General features: G+C 44.1%; 2 protein-coding genes and 1 pseudogene across 2 annotated transcripts in view; 1 reads left to right on the forward strand and 2 right to left on the reverse strand.

The window, feature by feature from the left end:
• Nucleotides 1–912: 912 nt before the first annotated feature.
• On the reverse strand, nucleotides 913–2,342 carry LOC144289321 (dnaJ homolog subfamily A member 1 pseudogene; annotated as a pseudogene).
• A 13,607-nt stretch (nucleotides 2,343–15,949) lies between these two features.
• Nucleotides 15,950–23,255, reverse strand: TEKTL1 (tektin like 1). The gene is made up of 7 exons (XM_077859619.1): nucleotides 22,572–23,255; nucleotides 21,085–21,189; nucleotides 17,848–18,046; nucleotides 17,321–17,487; nucleotides 17,100–17,195; nucleotides 16,898–17,011; nucleotides 15,950–16,326 (listed from the first exon to the last, which is right to left on the reverse strand). The coding sequence occupies exons 1-7, from the start codon at nucleotides 23,139–23,141 to the stop codon at nucleotides 16,078–16,080; spliced, it is 1,500 nt and encodes a 499-aa protein (XP_077715745.1). The 5' UTR covers nucleotides 23,142–23,255; the 3' UTR covers nucleotides 15,950–16,077.
• The window catches only part of SLC1A6 (solute carrier family 1 member 6), a 43,782-nt gene continuing 35,138 nt past the window's right edge, over nucleotides 16,107–24,750 (forward strand). Inside the window, exon 1 of the mRNA XM_077859617.1 lies at nucleotides 16,107–16,246. The gene's annotated coding sequence lies outside the window, so the exon portion shown is untranslated. The remainder of the gene's footprint in view (nucleotides 16,247–24,750) is intronic.

Genomic DNA, 24,750 nt, shown 5'->3' on the forward strand with positions numbered 1-24,750 from the left:
AGTTTATCATGGTCCAAAGAGAAGGAAAAAAGGTGTAACCAGGACTGATTTATATATATATATGTATATATATATAGATATATATATACATATACATAAAATATTTATTTTATATATAATATATATATTTTAAAAAAAGATGGCACAGCAGAAGGGAATGCAATTTTACAAGTGCAAGCCCTCAAGCAGCAGCATATGATAAATCCCTTCTTTAGAGAGGTATCCTTTCTATCACTGATACCACAGGCCAAATTACATAGCATGCCATCTTCAAGTAACAGTTGAGGCAATAAAATGCAGAGGCATCACAATGAATCCCACTTAACATAACTACAGACCTACACTTCTCTACAAATTAATAAATTCTTTGTCTGACTGCCAATTAAATACAAGTTTTAACTTCATAGCTTAACAATTAAGGGTCATACACTGAAGTCAATACATACACCTACATTTCAGTCTGAACTGTTTCATATACATAGAGCTGCAGTCAATTACAAAGTATGGCTTAACAAATGCTAGGGGAGATTTTTTTTTTAATAATAAATTTATTTTTTATTGGTGTTCAATTTACCAACATACAGAATAACACCCAGTGCTCATCCCGTCAAGTGCCCCCCTCAGTGCCCGTCACACATTCCCCCCCACCCCCCACCCTCCTCCCCTTCCATCACCTCTAGTTCATTTCCCAGAGTTAGGAGTCTTTATGTTCTGTCTCCCTTTCTGATATGTCCCACACATTTCTTCTCCCTTCCCTTACATTCCCTTTCACTATTATTTATATGGGGAGATTTTTTTTAAAAGTAGTTTTTACAGTATTAAACTTATCTTGCACACTGAAGTCATCATACATACAGGGCAAAGTCAGAGCTTTTATATTTGAGTTTATTCTTCATTTAACTTTTATTTATTTTATTTTTTCTTCATTTAACTTTTAAAACACTACTATAGTTGAATATTAAAACAAAAACAATAGCAAGTAGTGAGCTTCGATTATTGTCCTTCACTCATCCACTACTGCATATAAAATGCCAGCAGCAGTGTTATTCACTGGCCCCATTAAGAGGACTGACACTGAACACCACCCCTAGGATGATGTTCAACATCCTCATAGGCTTCCCCATTGTAATGGCGCCATCTTTCCTGATTGGGATCAAAGTCCACCAGTTCTACCTGGTCCATTTCCTCAGTCTCTTCTACTTCCTTCCTCTCAGGTAGGAGTTTTTCCAGCAAAGAAAGTTTATCAGGAGAGAGAAAGCCATTCTCGGGGAGTTTACCTTAAATTCAATGATTAGGCGACCCTTCTCATATGGTCTACAATAAATTGGCATGCCTTCATTTAGCACACACTTGATATCCCCATCCTTGACAATCTGCCCTGGAAGAGAGGTGATGACGATGGTTCGGTTGTCAAGAGTAGATACTGGCTTTTGAAAGCCACACAGGGCTTCAACCAGCTGTATATCCATACACGTGAAAAGATCTTGTGGAGTAAAAACAGCATGGTCCTTCTGATCTAAAACAATGATAATATCTCCTGGTTCCAGTCCTGGTTCCTGGTCTCCCTCACCATGGAATGATATCTTCTGGCCATCTTTCATGCCTTTGTCAATGTGCACTTCTAGAATCTTCTTCTCTCAAACTATCTTCCTTCCGTTGCAGCTTTTACATCTATCTTTAGGACTGATCCGTTCCCCATGGCCCTGGCATTCCATGCACACAGATTGAATTTGCTGAACCATTCCAGGTCCTATCTGATGAATTCTTATTTGCATTCCAGTACCCCAGCAATTGGGACAACATTCGACTGCCCCTTTCTTACCACCTCGGGCTTCACATTTATCGCAAATCACATTCTTTTGCAGAGCTAGTTTTCTTGTTGCACCATTATATAAATCTTCTAAGGTTACTAAGAGCTGATATACAACATTTTTACCTCTCCATTCTCTCTGCATCCTGCCTCCTCCTCCAAAAAACATATCAAAGATGTCCGTGGGGGGAGCCAAAACCACCACCAGCTCCACCTTCTTTAATTGCCTGTTCTCCTCCTTTGCCATATAATTCCCTTTTCTTTGCATCAGGGAGCACTTCATAAACTTGAGAAATCTGTTTAAACTTCTTTCCTTCATTTGGATTCTTATCAGGGTGGTACTTCAAGGCCAGTTTCCTCTAAGCCTTTTTCAATTCCTCCTGGGTGGCATTGGGTTTGACCCCCAAAACATCATAGTAAGTGGTTTCTTTCACCATTTTCTACCGCCGGTGAGAGGGCCGAGGCCGGTGTGCGGGAGCGGGAAGGAGCGCGTTGCTGGGCGCAGCTGGGGCAGCCGCCGCTCCTCCGGGTCTCACTGAGCCTTCTGGAAAGTTCCCAAGCATCCAACTCTTGATCTCAGCTCAGGTCTTGATCTTGGGGTCCTCAGTTTAAGTCCTGTGTTGGGCTCCAGGCTGGGTGAGGAGCCTACTTAAAAAAAAATAAATTCTTTTTCTCGGAAACGAACAAGGTAGTGGAAGGGGAGGTGGGCGGGGGTGGGGGTGGGGGTGGGGAATGGGGTGACTGGGTGATGGGCACCGAGTGGGGCACTTGATGGGATGAGCACTGGGTGTTATACTATATGTTGGCAAGTCGAACTCCAATAAAAAATATACAAAAAAATCTTTTTTTTGCAGTAAGATTATAGTTATTAATTTATTAAAATTTTTTATTGTAACCATTTAAAAAGGTATAATTCAGTAGCATTAAGTACATTTACAATGTTGTGCAGTGGTCACATCTAATTCCAGACATCAAATTGAAACCCCATACCCATTAAGCAGTTCATTTTCCCTTTCCCCCCGCCCTTGCAACCATCACTCTGAATTAATTCTGTCTCTGTAAATTTGTTTATTCTTTTTCACAGTGGCCAAAAGGTGGAAGTAACTCAAATGTCCATCAGTGGATGAATACATAAATGATATGTGATGTATCCATACAATAGGATAGTATTCATAAAAAGAATGAAGCTTTGTATTTGCTACAGGATGGATGGACTTTGAAAGCATTATCCTCAAGTGAAAACAGCCAGACACAAAAAGGCGCACAGTGCGTGATGCCACAGAATTTTTAAAAACCCCGGATGACCATGACATGGAGCAAAGCTTGGAAACACTGCCTTACTGAATTTCGATCAATAGAGGTGTAGGTTGATATGGTTCATAATCACAGTGGACAATGACATCCCAGACCTGAAATGGACTTATTTCACAGGCAGATGTGGGTGAGGTGCTCAGTCCTCATGCTGCTCAGTCTTTTGGACTGTTTTACAGAAAAGTTAGGTGAGATCCTTCACTGAACGTGCATATCCTTCCTGGAGATCATTTTCCTGTAGGTTCACAGGGAAGTGGCAACATTCTGCCTCTATACACAGCCAGAGAATGGCCATGTACCCAAAGACTGTTCACCCCTGGGCACATACATGAATCTATCTTTGTAGCAATAGAGCCCTTTCCTTGTTTGGGGTTTTTATTGTTTTTTTTCCCCTTGGGTCTTTTATTTTTATTTTAAATTTTATTTATTTTTAAAGATTTTAAATTTTTATTTATTTATTTAGAGCATGGGTAGGGGTAGGGGCGGAGCAGGAGGGAGAGAGCATCTCAAGCAGACTCCCTGCTGAACACAGAGACCTACTGGGGGCTCGATCTCATGACCCCAAGATCATGACCTGAGCCAAAACCAAGAGTTGGATGCTTAGCCATTGGAGCCATTGTTAAAAATGTTTTTATTTAAATTCCAGTTAGTTAACATGCAGTGTAATATTAGTTTTAGCTGTACAAGTGATTTACCACTTCCATACACCCAGTGCTCATCATATCAAATGCCCTCCTTAGTGCCCATCACCCAATTGCCCTATCCCTCCATTCTCCCTTCCTCCAGAAATCCTTTATTCTCAACTAGCCCATGGTTGCATTTGAACCACACATCCTGACCTCTTTGGGGCCCCCTTTGCCTGTGTCAGGACTGCAGCAATGAAATCTCCGTGATGAAAGAAGGTGGTATTGCTCAAAGACCTGGCAACTTCTTGTCATTCCAGTCTCCCTTGAGGGGTAAACAACCCCCAGGCGCCCAACAGGATGAGACTGGCATCTCGTCATGCAGGATTTTGTTGGCCACAGTCTGGGAAGACTCCCATGTGCTCCAGGCATTCCTTCCCTCCTGAATGTATCAAAGTTTTATGAGTCACTGAGCTTGCAATACAACGGAGAACACAGGTGTTCGGCTGCCATTTCTCAAGCACTCACTCAGAGCATTTAAAGAATGGGATTTCTGATTCTGACAACAACCTTGAAACTGCACAGAGAAAACTGAGGTTTAGAAAAGTTAAGTAAGTTAAACACAGAAGGCAGCTCTCTTAGGCTCCCAAGGCCTCTTATTTTCTTCCCTTCATGATTCAAGGTTCAGATCAATGAAAAAGAAATCAAAGAAGGGCTTGTCTACTCCCCTGAGTCTGGCCTAAGAAGGTCACGTGAGCTCAGCAGGATAAATGAGCTAGCCCAAACTGCTTAGGGTGACTTGAAGCAGGTCTGGCAACAAAAACAGTTCTTTCTCTGACCTTGATTGAGTGAACCCACTGTGCATGGCCAAGTTCTCTGGTCTAGTCCACCTGTGGATATTTACAAGTCTCAGTTGCTCTCATCCCTGCCAATTTGATGTAGATGTGTGTGCGTGTGTGTGTGCAGGTGCACATGTGTAAAGGGGTGCAGGAGAAAGGATGCAAATAAGTGGGCAATCTTCACTTTATAGCAAGCAGATAATTGAGCAGGAGTCACAATAGCATAATGGCAAAAGACAGGTTTCAGAATCAGTCTGTCTGGGTTGGAGCCTGACATAGTGACTTAAATAATATAATCTCTTGGAGGCTCAGTTTCCATGTCTGTGAAGAAGAGGCAGTAACATTCATCTTGCTTGAATGTTGTAAGGAGTTTATATATTCAAGCACTTAAAAAAGTGTCTGTTATTTAGAAAATACCCGATTTTACTTCCTGAATACCTCTTAGATTCACCTCTTTGTCTCCAACATCAGTTCTAGTTGAGATGGCCAATATCCACAACCTAGACAGTGGCTACAGATACCTAACAGATTTCCACTAGCTGATGTGAGACCTGGACAAGACCCTGACACACCCTGGGATACCTGCCTCTTCACTGCACATGAGGAGATTGGCTCTATTCAGCCAGTTGATGTTTTGGAAGCTTCATGGTGTGTGCACTGTATGTGTTTTTCATAATGAGGGTGGAGCATAGAAAAGGGGAAGGAGGTGGCCACAAATTGATACTATCAATGGGCTGAGTCACGTTTGCTGGGAAGAGACCTGGTTCACACTGCTGTGGGATGCAATGACTTAATAGCAATTAATGATGGCTATAAGTTGTGCTATTAATGAGGCACAAGATGCAGATAAAAGAATAATTATAATGTATTACTGCTGTGAACAAGCAAAATTGGCAATGGTGGTTACTCTTGCAGTGGAGAACACAAACAAGTTTTTGCGTTTAGAAATGAGTGAGGAAAGAGATGGGAATGAATGAGTGAGAGAGCATCCCGGCAAGTGTGTGGAAACTTACTGTTGGAAGAGGGATTATGATAGGATTGGCCACACAAAGCCATTTCTCATGGAGCTGAAGTCCTGATGTGGCCAGCTACATGTCAATTGATAAGACATCTTGAATCTCAAGGGAGAATCTATTGGTGAGCTATCAAGACCTTCTGAGGGCCTTTCTATTGCAAGTGGAAAATGTCTGTGTGAAATAAGGTCTTCCAAATGCTGGCCTTGTGAAAGTCTCCTGATTGTGGACAAGAGCCACTTCTCCTGGGGAGAGGCTTAATGGTGTTACACAGAAAGTGTTTTTTTTTTTTTTTTCTCCCACACCAGGGGCAGGGCATTTTTAGGTAGGACTACCTTATTTCCTTTTTTCCCTCCCTCCCTTCCTTCTCTCCTTCCTGCTACATTTGTTAACTGCCTACTATGTCTCAGGCATGGTGAATATAATGGAGAAAAGTTAGATATGGTCCATACTGTCCTGGACTTTACATTTACTTAGTGGAGAGTGGAGACAGTCATTAACAGGTGTCTCCCACTCTCCCAAAGCAGAGCACTCCTCTGAAACGTTTCTTGAGCTCAAATGCCATAAAATGAAGATGCAATTACTATTAATTCATATAGAAAAGGCTTTGAGCATTCTCAGAACCCCAAAAATAACCTCTCTTAAGCTTTTCTGACACCTTACGACAGGTCTCGCTAACAGATGCACAAAATAAATTGAGATAAAGCCCAGATGCTCATAGACACGGTTCAAAGGTCCGGCGGCTTGATGCAGAGATGCTGAGAGCAGTCACCAGGGAAGGAGCTAAGTGGGGATACTCTCACCACTCGGTGCGTGTGGTGCCTCTGTAACGGCTCCCTGCAAAACAAATGCTGAATGCTTTCACTTTTTGTCTTTTTCTCGTAAAAGCAGAAATCATCTTCAAATTTCTCTTAATTATCAGAAACAGGTACTGATGTAGATCTTTCCTAAAAGTGAGGTGGTATAACGTGAGCTTTTGAAAAGTGGGGGATACCTGTAAAACAATCACACTAATGAATATATGATTCATTAAGATAAGTGTGTGGAAGGAGAGAAGTATGATTCGAGGAGAACTCGAGACCAGCCAAGAGTACTGAGGAATCTGGGAAGGCTTCCCCGATGAAGGGACATGCTTGAGCGGGTGTCTTCTGGATAGAGGTGTGAAGTCAAGTTGGGGGAGTGAGAAAGAATGGCTCAGGTAGAGAGAATCAATGAGAACAAAAGGCCCTGGGCTGGCGGAGAAGCCACAGGAGAGGAATGAAGGAGGAATGGTCCAAGATCGGAATGGATCCAGAGGCAGGGCCTGGTCCTGCAGACTCCTATCCTAAAGCATACATTTTCCTTCAAATTAAATGGAAAAAGATTCCCACCCTGACCTCTAGTTCTTGCAAGTGGCAGGACTCAGAGATATATACAACTCCAAGATTACTCAAAGCAAACCCAGAGAAGCCTTTCCCCAATTCATAAGGCATTATATCAGGCACTTTGTAAGTATCCTGGAGGGAGGGAACCTCTTTAGAAATCTGTTGATAAATATTGGGTACTCAGGATTGCTGATCCTGACAGTACTTGAGCACTCAAGTATGCTGATAGATTGCAGAATTTTCCATCAGTGTTAATGAGATTACTTTTTTAAATTTAAATTTTAGTTAGTTAACATACATTGCAATATTGGTTTCTGGAGTAGAATTCAGTGAATCATCACTTACATACAACACCCAGTGGTCATCATAATAAGTGCCCTCCTAATACCCATCACCCATCTAGCCTACCCCCTGCCCACTTCCTCTCAAGTAACCCTCAGTTTGTTCCCTATTGTTAAGAGTCTCTTGTGGTTTGTTTCCATCTCTCCTTTTTTTTCTTTCCCTCTTTCCATATGTTCATCTGTTTTCTTTCCTAAATTCCACATATGAATGAGACCATGTGATATTTGTCTTTCTCTGACTGACTTAATTCACTGAGCATAATACCCTCTAGTTCCATCTAGTTGTTGCAACTAGCAGATTTCATTAATTTTTAAGGCTTTTATTCATTTATTCATGAGAGACACAGAAGCATAGGCAGAGACATATGCAGAGGGAGAAGCAGGTTCCTTGCAGGAAGGCTGATGCAGGACTTGATCCCAGGACTCTGGGATCACAACCTGAGCTAAAGGCAGATGCTCAACCCTTGAGCCACCTAGGCGTCCCAAGATTTCATTCTTTTTGATGGCTGAGTAATATTCCATTGTATTTATGTATTACATCTTCTTTATCCATTCATCAGTTGATGGACATTTGGGCTCTTTCCATAGTTTGGCTATTGTTGATAAGGATGCCCTAAACATCAGGGAGCTTGTATCCCCTCTAATCTGTATTTTTGTATCCTTTGGATAAGTACCTAGTAGTACGAATGCTGGATCATAGGGTAGTTCTATCTTTCACTTTTTGAGGAGCCTCCACACTGTTTTCCAGATTGGCTGCACCAGTATGCATTCCCACCAGCAGCGTAAGAGAGGTCCCCTTTATCCACATCCTCTAACACCTTTTGTTTCTTGTGTTGTTAATTTTAGCTGCTCATGAGATTCTTCATGGAAGAAAGGGACTTTCCAACAGAGACCATGTGAGGAGAACAATAAGGCATATGCAGAAGAAGAGGAAGGCCCCAGACTAAATTTGTACAAGGGACGAGGCATCTGGACCACATTCAAATCAGAATCTCATCTGACACATTGGGTCCCCAGCCCCCTCTCCAGCCTCATCGACCACCATCCTAAAAATATTTTTCAGCTTCCCAGATGTACCATTTTCTAACTCCCTCCTTCCCTCCCTTCCTCCTTTCTCCTCTCTCTCTCTCCCTCTCTCATAAAATGCCAGATCTTTGTTGGTAGACTTATCCCCAAATCTATTTTTTTTTGATATGTAATATGATGTTAGTTCCAGGTTACCACATAGTGGTTTGATATTTTTATATATTACAAAATGATCACTATGATAGATTTAGTTAACCATCTGTCACTACACAGTTATTATTTTCCTATATTTCCTACACTATCTCCTTGGGACTTATTTTATAACTGGAAGTTTGTACCACTTAATCCCCTTCATATATTTCACCTCTCTCCCTCATCCCTCTCCCTACTGCCAATTACCACTTTGTTCTCTGCATTTAGGAGTCTGTTACTATTTTGTTTTGTTTTTTTAGATTCCACATATAAGTGAAATCATACTGTGTTTGTCTTTCTCTGATTAATACCCTCTGGGTTCATGCATAATATCACAAATAGCAAGACTTCATTCTTTTTTATGGCTAAGTAATATTCCTTTCTGTGTGTATTTATATATATGTTTTATATATGTTATATATAACATATATGTTTTATTATATTTTTTATATATATATATGTTTTGTTATATTTATATATATGTAAAACATATTTTCTTTATCTGCTCATCTACTGACAGACACTTAGGTTGCTTCCATATCTTGGCCATTGTAAATACTGTTGCAATGAATGTAGGGGCACATGTATCTTTTTTAATTAGTGTTTTAATTTTCTTCAGATAAATACCCAGAAGTGGAATTGCTGGGTTGTATGGTAATCCCATTTTTATTTTTTGAGGAACCTCCATACTATTCTCCATAGTGGCTGCACCAGATTATATTCCCATCAACAGTACATGAGGATTCCCCTTTCTTGACATCTTTGCCAACACTTGCTATTTCATATGTTTTCGTTCTTGCCCCAGGACTGTTCATTTTTTTCTGGAACATTCTTTCCCATTCTTCTTTTTAAAACATGACTGATTCTTGTTCATTTTTCAGGTGACAGCTTTAATGTCAGCTTCTTTAGGGCAATCTTTCCTGACCTGCCTTCTCTCTTACAGATAAGGTCTTCCTAGTTTTATGTACACATCACACCTTGTTCTACTTTTTTTTTTTTTTAAAGATAGAGAGCAAGGTTGAGTGGTTGGGGAGGGACAGAGGAAGAGGGAGAGAGAGAGAATCTCAAGCAGGCTTCACACTCAGTGTGACATGGGGCTTGATCTCATGAGCCAAAATCAAGAGTCAGCTATCACCCAGGTGCCCTGTTCTACTCCTTTATGACACTTAAATTACTCAGGTCAAAATTTGTCTTTTTTATGGAGTGCTCACTGTGTGCCAGGCACTCTCCTGAGCACTTTATATCATTTTATTGAATTCTCATAAGCCTGTGAAGTAAGAACTGTTACTATGAACAGTTTTGTATGTTGGAGAAACTGAGGCATGGAGAGGTTAAATAAGTTGGCCAAGGTTTCTCAGTGAATACTTGGCTTCCCTAGGGTTTGAACTGATATCTGACTCCAGTGTCTACGTTCTTTACTACTTTTTGCAGTATAAAAGGAAGCGACTTCTTTTCTTTTCTTTTTTTTTAAATATTTTATTTATTTAGTCATGAGAGAGAGAGAGAGAGGCAGAGACACAGGCAGAGGGAGAAGCAGGCTCCATGCAGGGAGCACAATGTGGGACTCGATCCCAGGACTCCAGGATCACACCCTGGGCCAAAGGCAGGCGCTAAACCACTGAGCTACCCAGGGATCCCCAAGGAAGCAACTTCTCAGGGTAAGATGGGTCTGCCATTTCTAGGCCACCTGACACTCAGAGCTTACCCCAGAAAACAGGGATCATTAAGTCTCATGCTAGTTTTCACCAAATAAAGATATGATGATTTGCAGGGACATGTAAGAGTCGAGGTGGTAAGCAACTTGGGGAGGTGGGAGGAGATAGCAGCTCAGTGGTAGATAGAAAAAAGAGACATAGGGGGCCCTGGACTTCTCATTCTAGCACAAAGTAGGAACCAAAAGGTATTATATATATATTTTAAAAATATATAGTGTGGCTGTTATAACTGGTTTAAGAAATAAAAGTTCATTTTTTTTCACATAAAAATAGAAATAGATGGTTCAGAGCTGGAACAGAAACTCAGCAGCCAGGGAGCTACACTCTTTTTGTTGCTAGGTTTCCCTCAATATGCAGCTTTCATTTAGTGGACCCAAATGGCTGTTCCAGCTCCCATCATCACATCCTACATTCCAGTTTCCAGGAAAAAGGAAAAGGGGAAGGGGAGAGAATATTCCTTTTCTTTAAGGGAAGGAGGGATAATACATATATCATTTCTACTTACATCTCATTAGCCAAAATATTGTTTACCTTGCTACTCTGTTATACTGGACTTATTTTATCTTTCTTTAAAGATTTTACTTATTTGAGACAGAGAGAGAGAGAGAATGCACAAGTAGGGGGAGTGGGAGAGGGAGAAGCAGGCTCCCAGCTGAGCAGAGAGCCTGACATGCGACTTGATCCCAGGACCCTGGGATCATGACAGGAACTGAAGGCAGATGCCTAACTGACTGAGCCACCCAGGTGCTCTGGGTTTATGTGTTTTAAAAATCTTATCTATATCATAACAAAAACAGAATTTAGTACCAGGAGATTGCAAAATTTTGTACCAGAACTGCAAATATATGACATTGGCTTAGTGTAGAGATTTTCAATCAGGGATGATTCAGCAATTCTACTCCTTTCCCCCAGGACATTTGGCAAAGTCTGGAAACATTTTAGGTTGTCTTGAGTTGATGGGAGATATTATTGGCATCTACTGAGCCAAGGATGCTGCTACATATCCTATAACACACAGGGCAGCCCTGTAATGCACAGAAGGATCAGGCCCCAAATGTCAACAGTGCCACAAGTGAGAAAATCTGGCTTAGCAGGAAGTGGTAGGACACATGGACACGTGCTGGAAAAGTTGGTAGCTCATGTTTTGCTATGTTAAAACTTGATAAGATTGTTGATTACAACATGGGCAGAACCTGTAGCTCTAGAGGAAATGGTTTAAAAAATTTTGAATTTTGGAGTGTGTTTACTGCTTCCTGCTGTTGTCAGCACAGTCCTGTAAAAACAAGAGACGGACTCAGAATGGTCAGCCAGTGTGTAAACAGAAAAAGGAAAACATGTGCTGAGTGAAAGAAGTTAGACACAGGAGGTCTCATATTGTATGATATCTTTTACATGAAATGTCCAGAATAGGCAAAGACAAGAAGTAGATTAGTGGTTATGGTCAGGGGCTGGGGGAGGTGGATGAGGAGTGACTGTTTAATGGGCATGGAGTTTTATGTTGGGGTGGTAAAGTGTTTTGGAGCTAGATAGTGGTGATTGTTGCCAACATTGGGGATGTAAGATAGAAAGCTCTCCTGAAGGAGAGTTTCATGAAAGAGAGAAAGAGAGAGATGTCATCTGGAATTTTTAAGCATATTAAGTATATTTGGGTGAACTTGTGGCTATGGTTATTTATCACAGATGGAACTGACCAGAAATCAATAGACTGAAAGGCTACTCACATTTTGGAAAAAATCTATTATTGAAAAAATTACAAGCATGGCTTCTGTTAAAAAGAAAGCCTGTGATTGTTCCAACCCCGAAACATCTCTGGCTCTAAGTTGATACTGGCAGGAAGTAAACTTTGAAATCTGCATGCTCCTTCCTCAAGGTTCCATTTCTTATGTCCACCTAAAATATATTTTTAGAGAAAAATGAACAAGGAAGACCTTTGCTGAGGCAAAGCGAGAAATCATGGAGGACAGTGGACAAATAAATTTCTCCAAAAGAAAAGAATGAAGTGGGAAAGTGAAACTTTCAATCTATCCTTAGCTTATCCAAATTTCCATCATGGCTAAATACATGCATCATGTCATAGTCCAAAAAACACCTTGCATCCTGAGAAAACCACTCCAAAATTGCACCTTGTCTTTTCCTAAGTTTTTCAGTAGTTTTGCTTAACAATCCTCAAATGGATTAAATTTTGGGCCCTGTGGTAGGCAGCTTCTGACATTACTGGCAAAAGTTTCCACCTCCTGGTATATACTTCCTTGTGTAACCTACTCACCTTCAGTGTAGGCTGGACCAAGTGACATGTTTTAATGAGTAGAATATGACAAAAGTGATGGGATGTCACTTCTGAGATCAGGTTGCGAAAGGACTGTAACTTTTGCTGTCTTTGACTTGTCTCATTTGTCTTATTTTTCACACTATGACGATATGAGTTGCCATGTTGGAAAGGCCCATGTGGCTAAGAGCCTGTGAGGAACTGAATCTGCCATAACTTGGTGAGTAAGTCTGGAAGCAGAGCCTCTCTCAGTAGAGCTTTCAGATGAAACCAGAACCCCAGGTTACATCTTGCCTTCAGCTTTGTGAGAGACCCTATAACAGAAGACTGAGGAATAATGTTATTTCAAGCCACTGAGTTTTGGGATAATTTGCTACATAGCAGTAGATAACTAATACAACCATACGTTGCTGACTCCTTAAAAGAAAACAATGTACTCTTGAAATTTTTGCAATGCTGATCCCTACAAACAACCATAATTAAAAACCTACTTCAGGATGCCTTGGTGGCTCAGCAGTTGAGCATCTGCCTTCAGCTCAGGGCGTGATTCCAGAGTCCTGGGATCAAGTCCCACATCGGGCTCCCTGCATGGGGTCTGCTTCTCCCTCTGCCTATGTCTCTGCCCCTCTCTCTGTGTCTCTCATGAAAAAAAATAAAAGAAACACTATTCCCCCCCCCCCACCAATTAGAATATTGAACAGAATAACCTTACTTTTGTGGGGTTAGTTTTAAAATATATATCAAATATTGGTTCTGAGAGTTGGTTCTCTGAAGGTGAGACTCTCTTGTATGTTAAAAAAATTCTCAGCTCTCAAATTTATTCCTGAGTTTTTCTTTTTACCATTAAAAACTGAGATAAAATTGACATATAACTCATGTAGGTTTAAGGGGTACAACATATTGATTTGATACATTTGCATTGCAATGTGATTGGCTAACCAACTCACATTGGCTAACCACTGTCACATTACCAAGTTATCATTTCTTCTAGGGGTGGAACAGTGAAGATCTTTTCTCTTAGCAAGTTTGATTTTATAATATAGCTTTGTTGTCTGTCATTACTGTACTGTGTATTAGATCTCCGAGCCTGATTTATCCAAGAATTGTATGTGCCCTTAAACAAAATTCTTAATTTTCTTGAACAAAAGGAACTTACTCTATTCCCAGAGAAAGAATCTTTAATATTCTGCACAGAAGGATTTGTCCTTTGCTAATGACCATGGGCTGCTCTGTGTCAACTCTTTCCCCTCCATTTACTAATGAGGGTCTTAAATCCTCACTCTCCTATTTGAATCCCATCATTGCTTATTTGATGTGTATGGGGGAGATAATTTACTGTTTGGTTTGCTGACTACAAGGCCATGGAATCTCTGCATTTGGACCTAATGGAGAAAACTGGGCATCACCCAGAGGTCCTGGAGTATGATGGGACTTTGGGATGTCACCCTACATGGAAAGAAGGATGGATGAAATAACTACTCTCAAATGTTGTATTTCCTTCCATGATCTGCAAGAATTTTTGACTTCACAAACCCAAAGAAGCAGAGAGTAGAATGGCAGTTGCTAGGGGCTGGGAAGACAGGACATGGAAGAGATGTTGATCAAAGGATACAAGCTTTTACTTATGCAAGATGAATAAGTTCTGGATATTTTGTGCACAGTATGGTGACCATAAATAACAATACTATATACTGGAAATTTTCAAAGAAGGTATATCTTAAGTGTTCTCACCACATACAAAAAAAAAAAGAAGAAAATTGGTAACTAAGTGTGGGGTGATGGATATATTAGATTGATCATGATGATCATTTCATCACACATATGTATATCAAACATTAAGTGGTACTTGTTGAACATATACAATTTTTATTTGTCGATCATACCTCAATAAAGCTGTTAAATTTTTTTTGACTTTGAAGATGATTCTGAGAAGCACTTAATTTAGTCCACAGTTTCTCAACCTTAACACAATTGACTATTTTCAGTCAAGTAATTCTTTGTTATAGCGGGGGTTGCCTTGGACACTGCAGGACACTTAGCATCCCCTACCCCTTGCCCTTAGTTGTGACAACCAAAAATGCCTCCAGACATTGCCAAATGTCCCTGGTTGGGGGCAGAATTACTTCTGATTGAGAAACTGTTTTCATCCAACCTCTTTTGGATAAAAACTACTGTTTCAGTTACTTTTTTTTTTTTTTTTTAGGGATGAAATATTTTTTCCTATTTTATTTTTTGTTTCAAGTTTTAATTCTCATGAATTTAAATTCTAGTGTAATATTGGTTTCAGGAGGAGAAATTAATGATTCATCACTTACATACAACACCCAATGTTCATCATAACAAGTGTAATCCCTGACACGATAATATGATGACACCCACTTTATGGTGTCACTGAGAGGCTTACTGGGTGCCCATGATGTGACCTGGGGCAGTAACTGAAATCTCAGCTTGGAGGCAAGAGAGGGGATTATGCAATCGCTGTTGTGGAATACTGGGTGAGCAGAGTGACAAGCTGGGGCTGTATCAGCAAAAATGAGGGTGGCAGATTGCAATCCAGAGTGTAAGACATTGTATGCAAAAGAAGTATCTGCATCTCTATGCAAGGTTTTGGGGCTTGATGGATCTTTGTCCAAAGATGCAGGGGAAGGGACAATTCCCAGCCCCAGGAAGGATCTGCAAGAGACTCAAAAGTCAACAGGGTGGTGGCAGCTCTGTGCCCTAAAGGATATATGGACTGCACCTAAGGGGTTCTTTTTTTGTCATTGGCTTCAACCAATAGAGAACACTGGTCAATGGAGAGAGCTGAGTAGGGGCATGAATTCCTCTAGCATCCACAGGGCAGCACTGCAAGGCTGGCTGCTTTTGATTACCTTGTCCCTTCAGATTTAGGAGTGGCAAAGGTGGCTCTCCACAATTACCAGCACCTTGGTACTGTGCTTTCCATTGAGGATTTTCTCTATCCTGCTTACACCTTTGCAAATACAGTTGATTCTCATTATATTTGTAGTAGTTATGTTCCATAACTCTGTGTGTGTGTGTGTTTGTGTGTTTGTGTAGTGTTAATAATGGCAACCAGTGGGGGGAACCTGCGTTCATTTAAGAGAACAGAGGGGAGCTTCAAGTTTTGCCCAGAGTGTAGACTTTAGAGCAGGGATTAAAATTTTAGCTCTTCTGCTTACTAGCTGTGTAACATTGGGCGGCCACCATTCTACAGGCCTTACACATTATCCTTATGCCAAGCCTTTGAGCGCTGTAATCCTTTCCATTTTATAGGTGAAAGCACTGAGGCTAGAGAGGAACAACGACTTGCCCAAGGCTACACAGTTGAAATTGGGGAGCTGGCATTTGAATCTCAGAAATCTGGTGCCCAGATCCAGCCTGTTAACTCCCAGGATACAGTGCCCATAACGTGTTGTAGGGTAAGTGACTGATATACAGTAGGAGCCTAATAATGGCAATCATTGTCATTTTTAATTATAGTTCTGCTAGAGGATGCTTAAAGGGAGGGTAGGTCAGGCGAGAGGGAGGGCCACTGAGCTGTGAGTGGGCGGGATGGCCGGGGCAGGGGGAGAGGCTGTCATTTCGCTGCAGCATCCGACTCGACGCGCGGAGGCGTGCGCGGATCCCAGTCGTTGACCAGACGCTGCGCCTGCTCGTAGCACACGTGCGGGTGCCGCTGGCGGAGGCGCAGGCGCACCACATTGTAGTCCACTTCATACCCGGTCTTCTTGCAGTTGAGGCTCCCGGTGAGGTTCTTGTGCGTGGCGAGCAGCTCCTTCAGGTTTTTTTCCACGTGCGAGATGTGGCGCTGCAGCTTGTCAGTACCCTGGGGAGGAAGCGGGACCGTGCTGGGGGCCGGGCACTGTCTGGGGTGGACTACCGCGCCGGGGCCAGGTGTGCGTGTGAAAGGAGCTCACCTTTAAGAAAGGGCAGGCCTCAGAAGGGGAGGGGCACACCCGGGCCACGTGTGCTGGCGGAAGATCCCCCCCCCCCATCCTCCCCCTTCCCGGGAAGGAGCACAGGAGAGGGGGGACTCGCAGAGATCGGGGGCAACGTTCTCCGGCCAGAGGCGCTTTGTAGACAAGCCCGCGACAGGGCGGGGCCGAGGGGCGGGGCGGGAGGCGGACGCACCTGGAGACCCGCAGGGCTGACCTGGGATGTGGGGTGCATCTGCGCAAGGAGTGCTGGGAGGAGCTAGGCTGAATGAGGGCGGTATCAAGATGGAGTGAGGCGGGCACTTTTTTGATAGAGGTGTGGGTATCAGAGGGCCTCCTCCAGGGCGGCGGTGGGAGGACCGGCGGACCTGGGTCAGGTGTGCTTGAGGAAGCGGTGTTACCATGATGAGGCTGTGCCTAGAGACGGCGGGGAGGCGCGGAAGGGGCCAGGTGGGAACATACCTGAGCGAGGCGCGAGGCTTCGGGCAGCTGGGTGCCCACGTGTCTCTGGTACACCCGAACCAGAGGTCTATCCAGTTTCTCTCGAGTCTCCAGGTGACTTTTTGACAGAGGTCCCTGGCAGAGTGTGGTATGCGGAGCAGTGAGGCTCAGGCTAGGCGAGCAAGCCCGGCCCCACCCCCGCACACTCTTGTACAAAGCACACCTTGATGAGGCCCCGAGTGATGTACATTTCCTGGTTGAATTTCGTGCACCGATGGATAGTTCCCCTCATGAGTCCTAAGGTCATATTCATTCTTTCCTGGGTGAGTGAGAGCACAGAGGGACCACACTGGCTTCCTGGCTTCTCTCTGCCCCGTGTCCCCCTCTCTGTCCTCTGCAGTCCACCCTAGCCTCGCGCCGCCAACTAGCAGTCGCCGCACCCACCTTCAGCTCCAAGGTCTCACGCATCTTCTGCGCCAGCGAGGCGCACACTCGATCGCTTATCAGTTGTTGTTGCTCCTGGATGGCCTCCTCGTTCTTTGCCATTTCTAGCAAGGTGTCCTTGGACTCCATCAGCAGTCGCTTGGCTTCGTACAGCGCCGTGGCGCACTCTGCGGGCAGGGAGGGGCATGCGTGGATAGCCAAGACCTCCTTTTCCTGATCCTGGCTTTCTGAGTTCCCCTCTCTATCCTCAGGTTGTGTTGGGCCCTGGGCGAAGGGGTTTATGGAAGGATTTGGAGAAAGTCCAGAGGAGGGGCTGCTCATCTGAGATTGACTGAGGGAGTGCTCACTTGCAGGAGTGTGCAAGGGGAAGAGCTGATCAAAAACATGGTCCCAGGGGAGATGGGCTCTCAGCGCTCTCACTTGGTCTAGGGGCGCAATTCCCCAGGGAAGGCAGTGGCTGAGAAATAGAGGAGGATTGGGCACCCAAGGGTACCTATGATAGTGGGCTCCTTTCTGTGGGGGCTTACCTGGGGTATAGGTGCCCACAGGGTCCGGGGGTGGCGTTTTCTGGCCCTGAGTGCGGGGGGAAGGAACGCGGGACAGGTTCACCCAGGAGTGGCGGCCAGCCTGCTCCAGAACCTTATCCAGCGGCTGGTTCATTAGGTCCACAGCTTGGAGCCTGTCCTTACAGCAGAAGGCCAGAGTGTCACGACAGGAGGCCAGGGCCTGGAGGCAAGGTAGCAGAGAGAGGCAGAGAAAAAGGCACAGTGTGAGTGGGGAGGTTCTCCCTTTTCAATTTCAGACTTTCTTGAAGGATTTTTCAGGACTCACCAGATTTAAAGGAATGTGACAGTGACCTGGGGGTGTGGTGGGGTGAGCTCAAGGAAGGTTCTGCACCACGGACAGTGGTGTGCCAGCTCCTAAATTTCCTCCCCCAACCCCATCCACCACCCCATCTGCCTCTTATTTGAGTGTCTTTATAATATGCACTCTGTGAGGGCAAGGCCATTTCTGTCCTCTTCACTACTTTGTTCCAATGCCAAGCAAGGTGCCCAGACACCAGGGCACTGGATTAGTATTTGTCAAATAGATGAGTCAAAAGCACACACAGGTTACCAGCTAACTTTAACCAGTCCCAGGGCTCTATCAAACTCAGCTGCTCTTTCACCTCCATTAGTGCCCTCATAAAGAAATCTTCATTGCAAGGGTTAAGGATATAGTGAGACCATCTTTGGCTGGAGCTGACAAAGACTGGGCACATATTACAGTGTAAAGAACTAGGCTCAAGACACTTGAACTGAATCTATAAGGTAGTTCTCCCATTTCCTGGTATATATCCAAAGAAGATCAGGATTTCAAAGAGATAGTTGCACTTCATGTTCATTTCAACATTATTCACAATAGCCAAGACATGGAAACAATAAAAATGTCTCTAGGCAGGTGAGTGTATAAAGAAAATATGATATATATACTATTGTAATATTAATGTGTTAATAATCAAAACATTGGGCAGCCTGGTGGCTTAGCGGTTTAGTGCCGCCTTCAGCCCAGGGCATGATCCTGGAGACCTGGGATTGTGTCCCACGTTGGGCTCCCTGCATGGAGCCTGCTTCTCCCTCTGCCTGTGTCTTTGCCTCTCTCTCTGTGTCTCTCATGAATAAATAAATAAAAATCTCAAAAAATAATCAAAACATTGATATAGTAATATATTATAAATAATTCTATAATAAACAATATATTATAATATGTAATATTTCATACAATATATTGTTAAACAATATCATATATAGAAATTACACATAATATGATTTAATATATAATTATATAACATATAATTATATTTTATATCATATAGAAGCTATAAAAATTTATAATAATAAATTATATAATTATAATGTAATATATAAAATATAATATAATTATAATATACTATTATATAAAATAATATAATTATATTATATAAAATATAATTATAATATGTATTAAAAAGATACTTAATGTAAATGTCCATTTATATTATACATGCTATATATTATTATATTACAACATATAGTATATTTTAGTATATATAGCATACATAATATAGTATATGTAGTATATAGCATATTGTTTTTTTTTTTTTTTAATTTTTTTTTATTTATTTATGATAGTCACACAGAGAGAGAGAGAGGCAGAGACACAGGCAGAGGGAGAAGCAGGCTCCATGCACCGGGAGCCCGACGTGGGATTCGATCCCAGGTCTCCAGGATCGCGCCCTGGGCCAAAGGCAGGCGCCAAACCGCTGCGCCACCCAGGGATCCCTATAGCATATTGTTATAGAATATATTAATATGTAATATAACATAATTGTTTATAATCTAATAATAGTAGAATTTATATTTATATTAATTATTATATAATTATATAGTATGTATATTAATAATATAATAGTATATGACATGTAATACATAATGTAATATGTATATAATAAAATATATACAATGGAATATTTAGCCTTAAAAAGGTTACCTTGCCATTTGTGACAACATAGATGAGCCTTGAGGTTCATTATATATATGCTAAGTGAAATAAGCCAGATGCAGAAAGATCTCACTTGTATGTGGAATCTAAAATAGTCAAATTCGGAGTGCCTGGTTGGCTCAGTGGTTGAGGGTCTGGCTTTGGCTCAGGTCGCGATCCAAGGGTCCTGGAATCAGCGCCCTGCATCAGGCTTCCCACAGGGAGCCTGCTTCTCCCTCTGTGTCTCTGCCTTTCTTTGTGTCTCTCATGAATAAACAAAACCTTTCAAGAAAAAAATAAAATAGTCAAATTCATAGCGGCAGAGTGTAGAATGGTGGTTGCCAGTGCCTGAGGGGGAGGGAGAAATGGGGAGATGTTGGTCAAGGGGCACAAAGTTTTTGTTATGCAAAATGATTAAGTTCTGGAGATCTAATGTAGAACAATGTGACTATGGATACCAATACTGTATTTTATAATTGAAATTTGCTAAGAGTTTGGATCTTAAGTGTTCTCACCACACACATCAAGCTAACTATGCGAGGTGATGGATATGTTAATTACCTTGATTATGGTGATTATTTCACAATTTACACATATGTCAAATCATCAAGTTGTGTTCAATATACATGATTTTAAATTGTCAATTATACCTCAATAAAAATGGAAAGCAAAAAGACGCCTGAGCTGAAACCACAGCCCTGCCCCTAGCTAACTCTGTGCTTTGGGTGAGTCTATATCTCTCTGAGCCTCAGTTTCCCCATTTCTAATAAGGGGATCTGTGTATGTATTTCACAGGAATGTTTTAAGAAATTAACTCAGTGGGGGCACCTGGGTGGCTTAGTCAGTTAAGTGTCTGCCTTTGGCTTAGGCCATGATCCCAGGGTCCTGGAATGGAGACCTACATCACATCCGGCTCCCTGCTCAGTGGGGAGCCTGCTTCTCCCTCTCCCTCTGCTGTTCCCCCTGCTTGTGCTCTCTGGCTCTCGCTCTCTGTTAAATAAATAAATAAAATCTTAAAAAAAAAGAAGTTAACTCAGTGACTGCATAGGGTTCAGCAGGGGTGTTCATTGTTATTTTGGGGTTCACTCCATCTGTCAAAGCCTCAGTTTCTCTACTGCACCAAATGGAAATATAGTGAGTGTCAGGGCAGAGTGGGTAGGGGTATGGGTTGAGGGATTACTGTGGCTACAGTCCCAAATGTCAGAGTGGTCTGCTCATTCAGATTCGCCTCCAGCCCTCCTCACTTGGCCCTAGGTGTTCCCAACCTTGAGCAGGGCCTCTGATTTTTCCATATCTTTTTCCATCTTCCTCTTCATGCTCTGTAGCTCCTCCCTCTCCCAGGTGAGCATGCTGTCAGCTTTGTCAGGGACCTAGAAAAGAAGGAAAGAATCTCTCACACTTTCCAAAGGGGGCTGGAGGGAGATTTCTCCTTTCAGGGTAGTAGAGGTTTGCCAATTTCATAGACTCTAGGCTTGGAGAATGGAGTTGGGGGTGCTGTCACCCTTTGGGAATCTCACTCTGAGAAGGCTTTATTCTTTCAGAGGCTTTCACTTGGTGGGGGAGGCCTTACCCTTTAGAGAGTGGGGCTGGGGGCTTCTCCATTTTATAGGTAGGAGTCCAATGAGATGGGATGAAGTGACTTAACTTGGGGGAAGGCTGTTCTCATACCCTGGGCCTCGGGGGAGTTCACCTTCATTCATGATGGTCTTATCCTCACTCCTTGGCTATATAGGGATGATGAGGGGGTTGCCTTTTTGGGTTCTTACTATCTGGATTTCGGGGCTGGGCGTAAGAATTCCACCTGGTGTATGTATAGTGTGTGTATTGTAGTGTGTGTGTGCGTGTGCCTGTGTGTGTGTGTGTGTGTGTGTGTGTGTGATTTCTTCCTAGGGAGGCTAGAATGTTCCTCACTTTTGCAGTTGTGGTCTGCAGTTTCACTTTAGGGGAAGGATCTCACCAGGACTGAGACTAGGGGTCTTATTCTTTTCTTTGACTGGGGACCTAGCTCTCAAGTGCAGTGGCTTGGAGTCTGAGGGTCTCAACTTGTTGGCAGGACCTGTTTCTTTCTCCTGAGAGGAGGTCTGGGGAGGGGTTCACACTGTCTGAGACTATGGGGCAGGATTTGGGTTTAGTAAAACATTTTGAGGAGGGGCGCCTGGATGGCTCAGTTGGTTAAGTCCCACTCTTGATTTCAGCTCAGGTCATGATTTCAGGGTCCTGAGATTGAGCCCCGCATGGGGCTTTTCTGCTCGGTGCAGATTCTGCTTATCCCTCTCAGTTCCCCTGCTTGCTCTTTTTTTCTCAAGTAAATAAAGACTTTAAAAAAAAAAAAACAAAACAAACTCACACAAATTTTGAGGAGCGTTTCATGTATTGGGACCAGGACATCACCCACTTTCCGGGGAGGGGGGTTGGGTGTGTTTTCACTGGGGTCATTGAGGGTTTCCTGCCCATGGACAGGTCTCACTCTCTGGGCCTGGGGGCTGGGTGGGTGATTTCATACCTGGGCTGGGATCTGTGATTACTCTTTGGGAAGAGTTTCATCTAGTGTGATTCAGAGTCCCACCTTCTCTCCTTGGCTGGGGGACTGGAATAGCTTCTCTGGGGCAAGGGGGCTTGGGGATCCTGTCCCCTGGGCTCAGAAGGAGGGAGTGTCTGTGGGGGCTGGGGCCTGGGGTGGAGGTGGGTGGTCTCTCTACCGTCCCGGAGCTGAGAGGCCTGGGTCTCCGCGAGGGTGGGGGGATGGTCCCACCTTCTCAGACTTGGGCCTGTAGCCCCGAAGCTTGCAGCTCTGCTGGTTAATGAGCAGGCCTTTGCGCACCTCGCTGAGCCTGCGGTCCGTAGCTTCCCGCTGGCGAAGCAGCAGCCGCAGCTGCCCATTGATCCGGTGCTGCGCGCGGCACAGGCGGGCGGCTGCGAGGCGGGCCCCGCGCGCGTGCGCGTGCACCACCTCTGCGGTCTGCAGGGCGCGAGCGTCGCGGTGCATGGGCAGCGGCAGGCGGGCGTGCCAGGCGGGGGGCTTCATCTTGCCTTTCCACAGCGTGACGCCCTCGCCCGGCGGCGGCTTCTCCACGGTGCTGCCGCCCTTGAGCATCTCCACGCGGAAGCGCCAGGGCAGGATGTAGGCAGCGCGGCAGAGGTGGCGCGCCACGTGCGGGTCCCTCACGCTGTCCTTGGGTTGCCACATGGTCACTGCCTCCTGCCCGCAGCGGTCGGTCAGGTGGTGCGCCTTCTGCGTCATGGCTTTGGCCACCTCGCGCCATGCGGGAGCCCCTACGCGCGTGTCCTGGCGGCGCTCCGCTGGGGGTATCAACACGGGCATGGTCCCTGCTGGCTCTCGCGGGGTGGCCCGGGGCCCCCACGAGGAGGGGCAGGGACTCCCGAAGACGCGCCAACTCCTTCCTGGCTTGAGCAGTGAGTGCAAACGGAGTGCCCATCACCATGACGACGGTGGCAACGGCGCAGAGTTCCATGGGTGGGGGAGGGGAAAGGCTACAGAGAGGGTGCACCGTGTTAATGCTTTGGGACTTGGCCACGTTGGCTTGGAATTCTGGCTCCTTAAGAAGGCAACCTCATCTAGCACATCTCTCACTAATGCTCTTTTTTTTTTTTTTTTAAAGATTTTATTTATTATGAGAGACACAGAGAGAGGCAGAGAGACACAGGCAGAGGGAGGAGCAGGCTCCCTGCGGGGAGCCCGATGCGGGACTCGATCCCAGGACCCCGGGATCACGACCTGAGCGGAAGGCAGATGCTCAACCACTGAGCCACCCAGGCGCCCCTCACTATTGCTTCTTACCCCCAGCAAGACAGTCCTTCTTCCAGCTCTTGGGAGAGGCTAAGCTCTTTCCCGCCTCAGAGGCTCGTAGTCGCTGTTCCTTCTGGTTAGCATACTCCCTTCCAGTCCTTTCCATGGCTGGTTCTTCTCCAGTCTTCAGAACCCAGCTTAAATACCACTATGTCAAAAGACTCTTAGTACTATATCTAACTCCAACTCTTCTTTCCCATTATTCGGGATTTTTTTGTGCAAGACACAGAGACAGAAAAGATGGCCTCACAGTCAGAATCATACCCCTTGAATATAAAAAATAGTGAAAGGGAATAAAGGGGAAAGGAGAAAAAATGAGTGGGAAATATCAGAAAAGGAGACAGAACATGAAAGACTCCTAACTCTGGGAAACTTACTAGGGGTGGTGGAAAGGGAGGTGGGCGAGGTGTGGGGGTGACTGGGTGATGGGCACTGAGGGGGGCACTTGACGTGATGAGCACTGGGTGTTATTCTGTATGTTGGCAAATTGAACACCAATAATAATAATAAAAAAGAATCATACCCTTTCCCCCAAAAAGGCATGCAGTGGCTCTTGAGAACATCATGGCTACTATTGCAGAACTCCTAGCTGTGTTGTCTCTCTTGGAGGCTGCCACTTTAGCCACCCATGGAATGTGTTCTCTGTGGCATCTGCTTCTTTGCCTTTCTGGTTCCTGGGGTCTTAACTGGGCTGCATCTAATTGGTTGCGTCTGTGACACATGACCATGCCTTAGCTTCCAAGGGAAGCTGGGAAAGTGAGTCATTTCTGAACTTCCTGTTTCTTTTTAAAGATTTTATTTATTTGTTAGTGAGAGACACACAGAGAGAGGCAGAGACATAGGCAGAGGGAGAAGCAGGCTCCCTGTGGGGAGCCCAATGTGGGACTTAATCCCAGAACCCCAGAATCACCACTTGAGCCAAAGGCTGACTCTCAACCACTGAGCCACCCAGGTGCCCCAGAACTCCCTGTTTCTTTGGCAGGAATGAGAACTTTATTTTCTACTGAGACTCATCTGATGTGGATTTCCCTCAACATAGGAAGCAGATTAGAGTCTGGGGAAGACAAAAGAGATCTGCCCACCATCCCTCCTCCATGATTCTCCATCACATCACCTTGTTTGT

This window comes from Canis aureus, chromosome 19, assembly GCF_053574225.1.
Source record: "Canis aureus isolate CA01 chromosome 19, VMU_Caureus_v.1.0, whole genome shotgun sequence".
Classification (NCBI taxonomy): Eukaryota; Metazoa; Chordata; class Mammalia; order Carnivora; family Canidae; genus Canis; species Canis aureus.

Coding starts and splice junctions, on each gene's coding strand:
- TEKTL1 (XM_077859619.1), bottom strand. CDS start 23,141: ATGCCCGTGTTGATACCCCCAGCGGAGCGCCGCCAGGACACGCGCGTA. Junction 17,196..17,320: donor GTGAGACCTTGGAGCTGAAG/GTGGGTGCGGCG, acceptor TCACTCACCCAG/GAAAGAATGAATATGACCTT. Junction 16,327..16,897: donor AAGCCTCGCGCCTCGCTCAG/GTATGTTCCCAC, acceptor CTTCCTCCCCAG/GGTACTGACAAGCTGCAGCG.